Raw genomic sequence first — 15,880 nt, 5'->3', positions numbered from 1 at the left:
GGGGCGGGTGTGTGCTCTGAGAGGGATCTTGACCTTTAAGGGGCAAAAAAGGATGTATATTTTATATAATACTTTTTATTTTATATATAATATCGTATAAATAAATTGCTATATAGGATATTATGTATGTATATATGTATGTACAGGTATATGTAGATATAAAAATATGTTTAATATTATATATATAAAACTTCTATTGATATTTTGCTGTGACAGGCTGGTGATGTGCCCTTTGGGGCAGCAGGGCCATGGCCAGGCAGGGATGCTCCTCCACTGTCACCCTGGTTGCTCCTGCAGAAAGAAGAGGGAGCTTTGCCTTGTGTAAAGCACTGCCAAAAATACGTGTATAAAAAAACGTGCCAGCAGCTCCCCGCTGTGCTGTGAGGGTATGTGGTGACTTTAGGTGAGCTCGCTTTGCTGCGGGGGCCGCTCCCTCGATCTTATCTGCCCTGAGAAGGCAGGTACTTGGGGAAACAGGGCGATCCCACGATCTTATCACCCCCACCTCTCACGGGGGCTGCTGCTGGGTGCAGGGCCCGGGGCTGGTTCGGTGGTTTTCGGGTGCATGGCCTGGGGATGGTGTGATGGTTTCCAGTGTTCCACTGGGGCACGTCCGTCTCCCTGGGGGACAGAGGGATCAGGCACATGACAGGGTGCTCGCAGGGAGGTGGCACTGGCACCACTTGGCACCCTTGCTGGCTGCTTTTTAAGTTCAGGCAGATCCCAAATGAACAACCTTCGGCAAGAAAAGTGTTTTATTCCCCTTCTGGGCAACAGGGTTTGCTCTTTTCAGTGCAGAAGTCCCGAGGTGAGGTGGGGAAGAGGCCCTGTCCCATGAGCAGCCACACAGGTATTGGGAAAAACACTGTTGGGGGGTGAATAATACTATGGGCTCCTATTAACACCAGGTGGGACACTTACTTAGAATAAACAAGAGCTAAGCATAGAATCATAGCATCATCTAGGTTGGAAGGTACCTTCAAGATCATCTAGTCCAACCATCAGCCTAACCCTGACAAAAAAAACCCCACACGTCACTAACCCGTGTCCCCCAGGACCATGTCAACCCATCTTTAGAACACCTCCAGGGATGGTGCTGCAACCACTTCCCTGGGCAGCCCATTCCAATGCTTGATAACCCTTTCAGTGTAAAAAATTTTCCCAATATCCAAGCTGAACCTCCCCTGGCACAACTTGAGGCTGTTTCCTCTAGTCCTGTCACCTGTGACTTGGGAGAAGAGATAGACCCCCACCTCACTACACCCTCCTTTCAGGAGGACACGGCGTAGAGGACACGGCACTGGTCTGAGCCTAAGGATAGCCTCTGTGCTCTTTGCTGTTATGGCCTTGTTCATCCCAGCGATGCTGGAGGTTTCCGTATCCCTCCAGCAGTTAGCCACCGGCTCGGTAGCTGTGACCATCATCCCCCTGGGAACGGGATACTAAACTCAACAGGGGAAAGCTCCGTCATGGTTGTTGCTCCGTGATCCTATAATATATCCTGTCACGGTGGATTTGGTGCAATACAGTACATAGAACAAGAATTTTTGAATTAACCTGAAGAGAAAAATGTGTGGAGTGCTGCTATCTTTCTGCTTGTTAACATGCCAAATACAGCTTGTCCAGCTTGAAAAGGGGAAAATATGATCCACTTAGAAATGAACTGCTTAGTCAATTCCACCACCGGGCTGTGAAACAATCCCAAAAAGCCTCTTCAGCGTTGCCAGAGTTCAAGGTGGGGTGAGGAATATTTTGCTGGTGGTTCTTTAGGTCATTTGCCTCGAGCCCTCTGTGGTGGGAGTCCTGGTGGGGTTTTGGTTGTATGGTGATATGCCCTGGCTGTGGGATGCTCGCTGGAGGTGGAGGAGGAGGATGGGGGAGCCGTGCACCCACCTAAGCAGTCCCTCGAGAGGCTCCCAAACACTTTGATGTTTGGAAAAGCAGAATCATGGGGAAGCTATTCCAGAAGGAAAAACACAGGTGAAGAGAAATAACCAGATGGAGTGTCCTGAAGCCAGGACCCAGCACCCTGCAAGATGGCATGGGGCCCTGGGCTCCCCCCACCCCACTGAACCTCCCGTGGGCCTTTGCTGCCCAGGAGCAGCCCCCATGCTTTCTGCCACAGCACCTGGAAATTGTCCCTGATGCTGAGGAAGGCACCAGTCAGGTTCTAGGTTAGCTTGAAAATCTTGGGGCGCCATAAGCAGCCCAGGACTACCCCACCACCCTCCACCTTCTCATCCTTCTGTGTCTGAAAAACAAAAAAACTGCATATCCTTCTGCAGTTCTTAAGAGCTGCCTGCGTTAAAAACAAAATAAAACATTTCCAGGCTCAGCCAGAAACAAGTATTGATGTCTAAGTGGAGCAGACATCTGATGGAAATACTGACACACTTAAGCACTTGGAGCTGCAAACCACACAGAAAGTGAATTATTGCTGGGATGAGCCAAGCAGCTACGGAGATGAAGTATCTTATCCTTATAAGTGAATGCATACAAAAGCATTTTAGCATTGCTGGGCCAGCTGCTCCTCATTGTTGAAGGTGCTTCCTGGCTAGTTGCTGCCTTTTTGCTCCTCTGAACAGCTTAAAAATTGCCTCTTTCGCTGTAGCATGTTTGCTACAAGCAGCACTGAGGATGATGCAAGTGGTGATCTCCATCCAAAACATCTCTGGGTGATTCTCAACTCATTACTGCTTTGGCTAAACTAATAAATGGTTGAATTTTAGTCATGTCTTGGGAGCCCACAACCTAGATAGCCTCCTTCTCTCCAAGAATCCATTTAAGTTGCAGATGCATTAATCCCTGCTCTGCTGGCAAGTGGTGGAGTGGGCTCCTGTAACCCCTACATGAGTTAACTCCCTAGTAATTTATACCTATGTCTGCTCTGGATTTTGAAAAGATGCTGTTAATGTCAGTTAGATCCTAAATGGGAGTTTCCTTTGGGAGAGCCAGGGCACGGCAGGCAAACCTTTACAACCTGACTTGTATTAGAAACGCTTCAGGAAAGTTTTAAAGGATGCGTGGGGATAACTGTTTGCCAGCAGTGAGGATTGTTTTCTTAGGACCCAGGACCGAGATCCAGGAGATGTGTGTTCGTAGCCCCAGTAAATGTGAAAACTTGCCTCCCTGCAGTGCTGCTTTGTGGTGGGAAGTTCTTTGACTGCCTGACTCAAAGCTGCGTGTCCAGATGGAAGCAAGCATGTTGGGAGAGCTCGGCGCCTGCTCCCCTCTGCTGTTTTCCTTATGGTTTAGCAATGGGAGATGCAGAATGAAGAAGGTGGTCAAACCCTCACCCAGGTCCCCAGAAGGGCTCAGCCCATCTATGTGAAATCCTTCCAAGCACAGGCTGCACAGGCAACACCTGCCACTTTGTTCATGCAATGTTTTTGGAGATGTAGACTTCTGCGAGCCAATCTGATGGCTGGATTCCTGGCCTCAGGAAGGGCAACTTCATGTCTCCTTCATGTTTTGGTGGGGGAGGAACCGTCCTTGTTGAGAAAGAGTTAGAAACACAACGCACTTGCGGCTAGAAGGTGGGAAAGAGGTTCTGAGCACCCAGTGGGAGTCGTGAGCTCTGGTCACCTGCTCTAAACTCCAGCTGTTCTCAGCATGGAAATGGCATTGTCCCCACTTTCAGATTTATATTGTATTTGAAAGCTATATGAGGAATAATAATAGCAAAATTTCGCTCTCCAAGGTTGCAGATGGGCACAGCACTTAAGCACTTATGTGCACATTTAAGTATTTTGTGGAGGTCTCTGATTTGGGTCCTGTTTATTTTTTAAACCATAAGCATATAAACTGAAATTTGAAAGACTGTTTAAAGAAGTGAGATTAAAACTGTTGGTAGCACTCTCCTTTTAATTCACCACTCCATCGTTCCAGATATTACTCCCAATCAGGAGAAATAAAGTCTGAACTTTGCATTTAACAAGCATCAGGAGTCCGCTGGGGAGACTGAGGGCCGAGATGCCAAAATAAAGTTGTCAGAAACAAGAGATGATGCTTCTTTCCACAGAAGAAGCTTCAGACCCCAGTTGTTCTGCTCTGATTCAAAAGTGAATTTCCTCTTCAATTCAGCGTTTCCTAATTATGTTTTATAAAAAGAATTTGTCACTTTGTCATTAACCCAGGTTTGTTATGGTTTTCAAAAAAGAGTGATTTCCCTTTAAATGGCTAAACAGTACAGTTTGGCTTATGCTTAGTCTAGGCTTGTTCCCGTTTGGTAGATTTATGATATAAAAGCAGAAATATCCAAGTCTTGATCATTTGGCAAACAGCTTGGGTAAAACCGTGTATTTTGTATGGTGTAATTGTGCAGCTGCATGGGGTTTGTTTTCCAGTATATTAAATTAGCAAGAGCTTCCATCAAAGTCAACAAAGATCAGTACCACAGTCCTCCCTGTATACAGGGCTTTTTAATTGGGAACCGAAGTTGGTACCATTTAAAAATTCCTTACAGTCTAGAAGAAGGAATATAAAGACTGAAATCAGAGTTATGACACTTAATTCAGAATACTTCTCAGCTGTGATTTCTCCAAGAAAGTATCCCAGTTGGGAAGAGACCATGGGCAAACACTCAATGTCACAACAGGTGCTGGTCTAATAGGAAGAAGATGCTGAAGCTCTCTTTTCTCTTACTCTTTTTACTAAAAGTATATGCTTTCAGGGAAAACCTTTTCATTAAAAGGAAAAAAACCCACGACCTTAAACCTTTGACTAGATGAATACCACAAAATTCTGGCCAAAACCTAAAATATTTGAGTTGGAATTGCTGCCAGGGTATCACAGGGAAGGTTCTTTGTAACCCCAATGAGTGTGGGCTTTGCCTCCTGTGAGACGATACCTCCCATGAAATACCACATTTTCAGGTCCCCAGGTTTCTTCATTTTTACACTACAGGGCTATTGACTGAAACATTTTTATATTTTTAAATTTCCAGAAGAATAAGAACTTGTGTGATGAGAAAAGCAATACATTTTTCTCTTATAACCTGCTCCAAATTAATGCCAAAAGAGCAGCTTGAAGCCAATGCCACATCCTCAGGTATTCAGAGCTGCTGTAATTGCATCAATTTTATAGTCAAATTGTAATCTATGAATATGCTTAATTAGGATCTCTATCCATATCTGATTACTGTTGGGGATCAACTCAAGATGATCTGGGTTTGGATCATGGGATTAAGTTCAGACCAATCTGTTTTGAATTACTTTCTACTTGTTAATTATATAATCATAGCACCAAAGTGTCTTCACTGTGGAATAGGATCCCGCGCGATACATACTGTACAAAACCAAGAAGGCTCTTGTGCCCGGTGGAGCGTACAGTCTCAGTGCAGGTGTAAGCCAGAAGATAGAGATAAGGCAATGCCAAGTGAAAATGTAGGTTAGCGTAGACAAGGTGGGAAGAATGGCACTCTCACTGTTGATCTAGATGGGTTGAGGGCAGCGGTAGAGGACTAATTTTTTCTTCATTTAACTGGTATAGAGGAGGAATAAACCATTAAATGTTAGGCATGAGTTTATGTCACTAAAATGAGGACCGTCAGATGCAAGAACCACACTTTCAATGTGCCCCATATTTCTCCACGGGGAGACTTAAGAGCTTGAATGTTTCCTTGTGTCCTTATCCTACAGCAAAACAAAATTCTCCAGCCCATGGCAGGGTTCACTGTCATCACTTGTGGAACATACCGCCACAGCTGGTGGATAGACTGAAGAAATAGGTTTTTCGGCTTTCATGCTCCGTCTTTGGTTCTGCACTTTGTTGCACAGAGTTACTCCAGCAACCTAGTGATGGGTTCATTTATTTTAGCTATTCCAGCCTGTCCCTTCTCCCTTGTTTTCTTCAGCCCACGGAGGCTGCCTTTGAACCATCCACAGTCACTTGAGAAATTGAGTTTATTCCCGTTTCTGCTCCTTGTATCCCCCTCCTTGCTGGGTCTTGCAGGGGTTGTGGACTGTCAGGAATAAAGACATTGAGATCCAGAGACTGAACCGTGAACTTAGGAAGAGTACACATGCTTGTTTCTGCCAGATCACCCTGCCATGCAATGTCAGGTGTTGCAATGATGCTGCAAAGAACTCTGTGCTGTTTGTTGTGATGCATGTGATGGGGTGGCTGTGTTCTGGTCACTATAGGGTTGAAAGCATCCTTGTAGATCAGCCGGAGCCCTGAATGTAGTGTGCACATCTGTGTTTGCATTACTACCTGCCTGGAGCAGGCAAGGTTTGGCAAGGAGGAGCTCTGGGCACATGAAGCATCAGTAGGGCAAATACATTTCATTTTTAAATGCTCTTTCATTTTCCAACACCTGCTCTTATTTACTCATTTCCATTTCTTTCTCCTTTTGCAGAATACTTGAAGAGCGAGACCGCCTTTCTGGAAGAGTTGGTGTTTGGAAGTGGAGATACCATTGAACTTTCGTGTAACACCCAAGGCTCTTCTGTGTCTGTTTTCTGGTTTAAAGATGGTATTGGGATTGCACCTACCAACAGAACTCATATTGGACAAAAACTGTTGAAGATAATCAATGTGTCCTATGATGACTCAGGGCTGTACAGTTGCAAGCCAAGGCATTCCAATGAGGTCCTGGGAAACTTTACAGTCAGAGTTACAGGTACGTACAGAAATAGAACTGTCTCAGTGTGCTTTTTTTATTATTTAATTTTAAATTTTTGCACCTTTACATGTTCAGCACAGCTGGTGCTTTGTGGTCTTCATCAGTACTTGGTAGGTCTCTACCTCCCTGGTAACTCCTGGCAGTGATTAGACTGACAAAACAAACCAGTTGAGGAATGCTTGCGTGTCCATACCAAATGTTAAAGCTTGATGTTAATACTGAGAGAGACTTAGAAACAGTGCTAGTCAGATTAAACCCCAAATCCCCCTTAACACTCAAATAGATGCAATGCTACATGTGCCTTTGAAGTCTTTTGTGAGCGAGTGAACTGTGGCTCAGGGAGGTTAAGTGACTTTTTCCACTTTATGTGACAAATCAGTGGCAAAATTGCATGTAAAAGCTGGAGCTTCCTAAACTGTTGTAGCTGATAAATCTCTTCCCTCCATTCCAGTTACTACAAATTACTAGTTTGTTTCGGAAGCAGTTTATCTGTAAACTGTGTGTATCTTGAATATATGCTTCATCAGAGGTCCTTACTGGGATTCATATATTGCAGACAAGTGCTGTGTTAGGAAAGCGCATGCTGTCGTTTGCTTGGCCATATTTTCCATGATTAGGATGGTGGGACAGAACGACTACAAGCTGTCCAAGCCTGCATCACTAAACAGAGGGTGCCAGAAAAATCTGTTGTTCCCAGATAGCTAACCGCTAGCTCTAAGATCATCTCCGTGATTTCAGGCTGCTCATTTTGGTAGATGGATACTCATCACTGTGAGCAGATAGAAAGCCATCTGATCACACAGATTAAAAGCCTGAATTTTCAGAAGAATTAACCCTTTGTGGATCTAAGGTTTTGGTAACTTTCCTTCCTTCTTGCACCGTTGGAGCTTTTTCAGGCATCCCCACACAGTAGGTCCTTGCCTCCAAGAGTTGAGTTCCCTCAAAAAGTAAAGGGGCTCCATTTGAAAACCAAACACAGAGATGTTTGTGATTGTAAATCATTCCATAAAGGGCTTTCTCATGCCAGAAATAGGATTTTGTGTAAGTGAGAGAATCAAACCATCATGAGAATAAAAGCTCGTTTCAGCAAGCCGTCACCAACATCTGCTTTTCATTGAATGTTACTGGAGATTGCTGTGAATGCTTCAAGGTCATATCAATTAAATGGTTAAAGAAGTATTTGGCCCTTGAAAGGCTTTCTTTAACTAGGTACGATTATTGGAACTATCCAAGGAACTGCAGGTTGTTAGAAACATTACTCTCTTTTTTTTTTAAAGTGACATTAAAATGCTTTTGAGTTCAAGGGGCAGCAGGGAGGCAGAAAGGGGCAGCTGGTTACACGCTCAAATGAAACAGCTGCCAGCCCCAAAAGTTCGTAAAGTGAGAAATTGTTTTTAATAGTGGAAGGGCTGATAATCCTCTGCTTTTAAAAAGTTTAAGCCCCTGTGTTTTTCCTCTTCGTTAATAATAGCTAATAACAGCTTAAGAACAAGCGAGTAACCTGAACCTGCTTTCTGACAGCATTATGAGTCTTTGATTCTATTAGCCCACTGTCATTACCACCAAAGTGCTGGTAATGTGGGAGTCTCCGTTTTAGCTGTCAGCAGCACTTGTTTTAAACTTTGAAGCTCTGCTTTATGTGGCAATAGTGGCGCCTCTCATATGCTCAGACATTTCTTCATAATTAGTATTGATTGCTCAGCGTGGCACTGCGGAGATGAGATTGTTATCGGAGATTTGTGGTTTGTGTTCCCACTTCTTAGAGGTAACGCCAGCGATTATATCGGGTATCTGATCGGGTGTTTATATGGATATCTAATGGTCGGGGCTGGAGTTCTTCTCTGCATTCAACTAGTTTAATTCTCTACTAATAAACTGGGATTGCGCTGATCTGTATTTTTAAGTGAGCAAAACTAGACTAGGTATATTCAGAACAGCTGATATACATGTAAGTCCCGTTTTGAGAGATGCTTCCAGATTCTAAGAGCATATCACGATTTTCCTATGTGGGGCCATGAGTTCTGAGTGCAACAAATTGGTTCTTCTGGAGCAACTCTCCATGTGCACAGTGAGATGCTGAAGGCAGAACAAGGAGATGCCCGAGCTGGCATTTCAGGATTGAAAACCAGGTTGATTAATAGCAGGGTTTGATCTCTTTAAAATGCCTCCCATGACAGACATGGGCTTGGGGTGTTTTTCTAGTTTACCAAAAAAAATATACTGTCCTCTTAAAACCTGAGCACTTGAAGAGGATCACAAATAGCGGCTGCGTGCCCAAACTGCTCTCCAGCCCTGTTGGCAGAAGCTCCATTTCTGCAACCATTTCACGCACAGAACAGCCTTTGGATTTAATGGCCAAGCAGCACCCCTGGGATGAGCACGGACTGCAGGCTGGTACCAGCAAAAAGAGCTTTCAAAATACCCAAGAGTAAGCTCTAAAAAAACAGGTGACTAAAAAAATTAAGCCCCTTTCCATTCATAATTAAAGCCCCTTTGAGAATAGCATCTAACAGTTCTTGCTGATGCCAAAAATCGTCAACTTCTGAAAAGGATTACTATTTTAGTAAATGATTAACAAATAGCTTACAAATTTTTAGTCACCTTCTGAAAAAGGTGATTTTTAGTAATCTGAATAGAACAGTAGCTCTGAACATGGGGTATTTGGTCTTAAAACCTAAGCTGCATCTCTCATCTGAAACACAAACAAGGTCAAAGACTCTTCCCTCAATCTTATGGAAATGTTTTTGCATTGGTTTAAAAATTGATTCTGCTCCTCTGGTTCACTGGAAACCAGAAGTAAACTGTAATCACATGTTAATATATGGGTAACCAAATCTGAGAGCGCAGGGCTGAGAATGTGCTAGTTTCTTTCGGTGCTGGTGGGGATTTGGCTCAGTTTCTGCCTTTGCCAGGACTTGAGTAAACCTGCTGGTTCAGCCAAAACATCTAAACATCCACTTCACATTCAGCAAGCCCCATGGCATTTCCCTAGTTCTGCTGCCAGCAGGACCTCAACTGGGGATCTGCAGTTAGATACGTCCTTGAAGTCTTCCTTGGGACTTTGCCAGAGGAAGGTGCGCAGCATGATGCACCACTGAAGTCTAAAGCAGGGAGATGATTCCTGTCTTACTTGGTCCTGTAGATGGTGAACATGTCTGGAAAGTCCTGGGAAGTACTATTTGTTGTTACCTTTCCCCTACCTTTTCATATGTTTTCTTTATTTTTTTCCTCTTTCTTTCCCCCCTCTTTTTTTTTTTCTTCGTTTTTCCTGCCCATGTTTACCTCTACTGAGTTGTTCAGAAAACAGCAGAAAATTCAAGTGCATCTTAAAATGAAGGTGGTTCTGCCTGGCTTGGTCTAAAGTAGTGCTTTACATTTCTGGCCACATGTTGAACACTCATAAAGTTTCCTATTTTCTAGTGTTTAAGGCCAAGTTCTTTTATCGCTGTCTTAGAATACAAAGGTTGTGGGGTTGTTAGCATTTTGCCTTTATTTAGAAAAGAAATTCCTGGAGATGGTATGAACTCAGTGATGCTAAGTCTTCTAGACATGGAATTGTACTAAACTAAATCAAACACTAAGTTGCTATTTTATCATGGGGTTTATATACACAGTAGTTGTGTGCTAGGGGAAAAGAGACTGAGACTTCGCTGTAGATAGCTTGGAAAAGGTGAGATGTTAGACCACAGTAAGAGAAACAATTCAGGATGTTTTGGGAAGATACAGATGGAAAATTCCCACCTGTTAACCTGGATTCAGTTACAGCCTCGAGGTGCCTCTGCAGGAGGAATATAATTGAAGGGAACTGGTTCACAGAGTAGCCATCAAAATGTCTATTGAGAGAGAGGTTTGATTGCAAGGGGAATTTTTAAAAGCTTTGGTCTGAGTGGTTTAGCAAGGATTTAGCAAGGAGAGATGTGGCAGGGGTGTAGTGAGTTAAAAGAAAAACACAGGGAATGTGAATTAGAAACACTGACCTGTCATTTTGAGACTTGGTGAAATAAAAAGTCTTCAGAGTGAATGCTAGAGGGAGGGGGGGAAGCAAGGGAGAGCTTGTTCTGCAAAAAGAAACTTCCCCTTTTGGAATTGTTTTTGTATTTACAAGGAGAAGAGCACTTTGCACGGGGAGAAGTATTTGGCATTGGACCCTGTTCTTTGGTGGCAGAGCACTGGCAAACTCATGGCACCTCTCTCCCAGTTCAGAAAGCTCCTGGCTGCTTGTCCCTGGCCTGGCAGTGTGGGAGGGACAGGCTGGTGGAGCTGCAGGGAAGGGAGACCCATCACTGGGATGTCCTCCCTCGCTGGAGCCCACAGTGGTACTGGCAGCCTCATCTCATGTGGTGTCCCCGCATGCCATCCTCTTTCTGCTTCACTTCTTTCTCCTTCTCCTAGATTCCCCTTCATCGGGTGATGATGAAGATGACGACGATGAGTCAGAAGATACAGGTAATTTGTTTTTCTGGGATACAGAGGCCTTTTAAATTCTCCTTGCATGTAAATCTAGAAAAAACATTTTTTTTTTTCTTTTTTACTGCACTGACATTACACCAATTTTACGCCATTGCAAACCTTGGCCTGCTTTGGTTTTAGGTGGTTTGATTCTGGTCCTTACCAGTATCTCAGCTGGAGGCAGAGCATGAAATTTACACTAACCAAGGGCCGAATTTACTGATGGCATAAGCGAGAGCAACCCCTTTGGCTTTACTGGCTTTTTCTTGCACTCATGTGGGGAAGGGAGCCCTAGGACAGAGCCTCTCCATGCTTTTACACTGAAGCCCTTTCAATCCCATTGCTTGTTTCTTTAAGTGCAAGAGCATTAATCAGGATCATTACATGCTTCAGAGGCGTTAGTGTTGTATTTTATTATGCTCTTTATATTTCTGCAAAGTGAGCTGCCTGTATGTATGTGCTTTTAATAAATAAATGTCTTGCATTTGAACTCCCAATCAGCTATGTACATTGGCAGAAGTTCAACATGACTGGAAAATTTCTCCTGCCCATAGCGTTGGACATGCAGGACTTTAAAACAGGTCTCCCACTGTAATAAATTCATACCGCTGTGTTGTGCAGTATGTGGACAGTAATGGTGAGTTACGGTGCCAGGCAACCCATCAGCAGCATTTAGTGGTTTTCTGATAGCTTCTAATTAAGGCCTGATCCTGTGAGGTGACAAGCACCTTTGCAGAGATGCTCAGGGCTCCTGATGCCTGCTGAAGCCTGGTAGAGGCATAGGGAGGGTCAGGATTTGTCCCTGCTGCAGAGCAGCTTCTGATGAGCACAATTAATCGCTCTGTACTTTTTTTTATGTGGTTTGTAGTAAAGTCCATCTCTTAGCAACAGGTATCACAAAACATCAGCTGGTTTATGGTACAGAAAGACTCGTTTCTCTTCACTGAAAAGGAAAACACACGTTTCACCGCATGTATTTATAGCCTGTATTCTGGGTCTTCTTGACTTCAAGGCTGTCTCTTTTTTTAGACCTGAAGGTAACAACTGGCTTTGCTTAAAGGTCTCGTTATAAAAAGTTGGATTGTCTTCTACTTTCAAATCGGTTGATTAGCTTCATGTGCCAACACAGTGAAACCTCATGGTGCATCATGACTTTGATGTGCTTTATGTTGCTTTGTTTGATGTCAGACCCTCCAGACCCTCCAGTTAAACTTCACAGGTCTTCTCTTGAGTCTGGGGAGCTGTGTTCTTAACCTCGGCACCACTGCCACTGGGACATCCCACTGGGGACAGGAGCTGCAGGACCACCATGGGCCAGTAGACACATGGGTGTAACCAGTGCCCTGTCCTATGGACAGCCCAAAGGCCTGTGTCCTCCATCTCTTGTGGCAAAAAGATACCCTGCTAATGAGGTGTATGAGCCCCCGCTTGGCCACCAGACGTAGCCATGGTTGGTAGATACCCAGGTGAAGGCAATAAATTCCTTTCCTTCATGCAAAGGAAAAATATAACTGACAGTTATTCACATTTAGAGGGAGGTAGTCCATCCAGGACTGGCTCATAAAACCTTGTCTCCTGTCCCCTTGTGATGACAAGTTAATTTTCTGGCTTACTTGTCTTGTTCAAGAGTTTCTTATCCTCGTATGTAGAGAAGAGCTTGGAGAGCTGATTCCAATAGAGTAATGAGTTTGAAAGCAGTCTTGTTATTTTTGGAGGTTTGACACAAAATTGTTGAATGACAGGAGCTGGAAATACCGAAGCTAGAGAACAAGAAGAAATCTGTCCTGAAAGAAATTAATATTTGGTGCGAAAACCCTTGGAGAGCACATACACAGCCCCTCTGCCCGGAGCGCCCTGCTCTGCTCACCCTCCTGAAGGCATCCTCTCAATAGTGCAGCACAGAAACGGGACATCCCTTAGGCATGGGTGGCAGAGAAGAAGAAAGAGGAACTTCAGCAGCCTCAAATCATCAGCCTGTCTGTTGCAGCCTTGTCACAAACCCTGATCCACCTTTGCAAAAAGAGGCTTTCCAATACCTCTGTTCTCTACAGCTGTTTCTCCTGGCCCTGAAACAAAACCAAAACTCCCTTTTCACACACTGCTCTTCTGCCCCAGTGCTCCCTACCCCTCTGTATCTGTTTGTTTGGAGCCCCTGCTGCGTAGCCCCAGCACCTTCAAAGAACCCCTATAATCTCCAATTAAATCTGGCTGTGTATTCGGAGGTGTCAGCTGGGGAAATTACACAATTAGGGTTGATTCTGTCTGCCGCAGAATTTTGTGGCAGCTCCTAATTGCTAAATGAGCGCTCGGCTGTATTAATTATTCCAAGTATCGCTCTCAGTTTTTTTTTAATTGGTCATTCTAGTTGGATGGGTGGCCAATGTCTTTGACGAACAAAACGGACTGTTGGGCTTAGTGTTTGATGATGGGAAAGGGCCAGTTATAATGTTTGTGGCTCCCTTTTTTTTCACACCTGCACATGCAGAATTGTTGCTCGTAACTAATTTAGAGAGAGCAGATCTAGAAATTTTTTCTCTCTTTCATCCTTCCTCCTTCCTCTCTCCCAAACCTCTCTGGAGCTTTGCAAGCTTTTCTTGAAAAGAGGAGTTAGCAACATTTTCACCCCTTTAAAAAGTGGTAATGAAAGGACTCTGGGGGCACAGCAAACTGAAAGCGGTGATGTTTTGTTCGCTGCTCCTGCGAGTGAGAACAAAGGCACCGTTTTCAATGCGTAGACACTTTCTTCCAGTTCCAGTTCAACTGGAGAGCGATGCCCTGGTTGTTGGAATCTTGGCACGTTGTTCTCGGGGTGCACAGCCCAGACGAGCCCCAAATCGCATGGAAAAACACCCAAACGGAGGCGGGGTGCTCGGGTAAGAAGCTGTGTCTAATTGTAGGAGGGAGGAGTGGATCCCGCCTTTGCTCCATATGGAGAATATCCCCAGCTGGAAGCTTTCCTGGGCCCCATCTTGCTCCTCTCTGATGTCCGATGGCAAAATCCCCCTTGGCTTCAGTGGCAAAATTTGCAGCCAGTGGGCTGATGGGTCTCCTGTGAGATTCAAGCTCATCTTTTGAGTGAGAAAATGTGATGAAATGTCGCCCTGCAGCGCACACAGCTGGTGTGGAAGGGGAAAACCCCCCCAAAAAACACAGCAGAAGGAGGAGCTCAGGCCTGGTGGGGCGGCCGTGCGATCTAGTTACACCCCTGTGCCCGGGTGAGTGTCACTGACTCCATAAAATGGGATTTATTGTAGGCAGATATGTTAATCAAACAACAAACAGGGGGTTATTTGGCCGCCCTTCTTAGCTGTGCCGAAGGGGGACTTTTCCATCCGTGCCTGGCCTTTCCCTGAACTCTCCCCCGTAGCCCCGTTAACCTCCTGTGTAGTCCCCGGGAAATCAGGGTGCATTGCCAAAAGGAAGCATTCATCCAGAAAATAGCCTGTGCCTCTAAAACCACCACTGAGGGCTAGGTCTCTCCGAGTGCAGTTTCTGCAGCTCCCTCCTCTTCAGCCTTCCCAACACCACCCCATCTGTCCTCCTCCAGATCCAGCCCCCTGCTGCAGCCGGGGCTGTTGCCCAGCCTTTGCTTGGTTTCTGCCCTTCCCAACACGTGTGGTAGCAGCATCTTCCTTTGCCATCAAGACCTGCTCTTCCTTTAGGGGTTGCATCCACCCTGCTAATGTTTTGTTGGAATGTTCTCCCCCTTTTTGTGCAGTTCTTTACCATTTTTCTAAGCTTAGATATTGGAAGGTAGATGGTTACATGGCGTCCTGTGTTATTGTATAGTATCTGAGTCCTCTTCTGGATGTGCCGTTTGTTTACAGGAAAGTTTTCTGTAGCTGGGATTTCGCAGGAGCACGGGAATTGCAGAGATTCCTCCTTTTGCTTTTGTTTGTGCCAGCTGTACTCCTGCTCTGATGCCAGCCCAGCAAGAAAAGGGCCTTAAGCAGTTTTGTTGTTTAAAAATTGAGGCATATGCAGCATGGGTGAGCACCAGATCCCTCTGATACGTGGAGCTGAGTCTGATAGGCATCACAGCACCTTGTGCAAAGCTGTCTGAGGGCAAATACAAGCCCCGAATACTGGATTTCAACCCAAGGACCGCATTATGGAGGCGCCTGTGTCCAGCCAGCTGGCTGCAGAGGTGTGAAAGCAGATGAGACACAAGAGCGATGTGCCCAGCAGGGCCATCTCCAGCAAATGGAGGGCCTCCTGGATGCAGCTCCTGACATCCAGATCTTCATGGCTAGGTGGGCTTCACAAGGAGCCTCAGGGCAGAGGGGACCATATGGAGAGTGTTAGCAGGTGCAAAAAATCAGGTGCATGGGTTGCCTTGGCTGAGCTATATGACTTTGCCTGCAAAATCCTCACAGCTGAAATGCAGCAAGCAGCCTTCATGCGGGACTCTAGGGACATGGGACCAATGTGGGATCATCACTGACTTACCTGGAATTGCAACAAGATGGGTCTCATCAAACACATCAAGGCTAAGTACATTGGGGAGCTCTGGAGAAAGGGAGCAGTTCAGGGGCTTCTCAGAGGGATTCAGTCCTTGTACATCTTCATCATTAAGAGGAAGGAGGTTGCAGAGGCTTCAAGAGTAGTGCTGAGGTGGAGCCGTGATGGTGGGTGGTGTTTCTGAGCATTGTCACCACTGCAGGAGAGACCAGCAGCAATGCTTTCTTGACGGTTTTGGCAGCCATCATGTTCTCATGGCAGTTCTTGAAGGACTTGCACCTTCATTTTGTCTTGGCCCAGAAGTACATAGGTCTCTGCGACCAATGGTTTTGGGTACTCTGTGCC

The 15,880-nt window shown here is 45.1% G+C and overlaps 1 protein-coding gene across 1 annotated transcript in view; it reads left to right on the top strand.

The window, feature by feature from the left end:
* Positions 1-15,880, top strand: part of FGFR3 (fibroblast growth factor receptor 3) — a 53,912-nt gene that overhangs the window by 13,909 nt on the left and 24,123 nt on the right. The window contains exons 4-5 of the mRNA XM_014966710.1: positions 6,359-6,622; positions 11,018-11,071. Of these exons, the coding sequence (XP_014822196.1) occupies positions 6,359-6,622; positions 11,018-11,071 (318 nt within the window). The remainder of the gene's footprint in view (positions 1-6,358; positions 6,623-11,017; positions 11,072-15,880) is intronic.

Source organism: Calidris pugnax, unplaced genomic scaffold (genome assembly GCF_001431845.1).
Source record: "Calidris pugnax isolate Ruff unplaced genomic scaffold, ASM143184v1 scaffold14, whole genome shotgun sequence".
Classification (NCBI taxonomy): Eukaryota; Metazoa; Chordata; class Aves; order Charadriiformes; family Scolopacidae; genus Calidris; species Calidris pugnax.
Note: the sequence above shows the minus strand (reverse complement) of the source record. Positions and strands in the feature narration are given on the sequence as shown.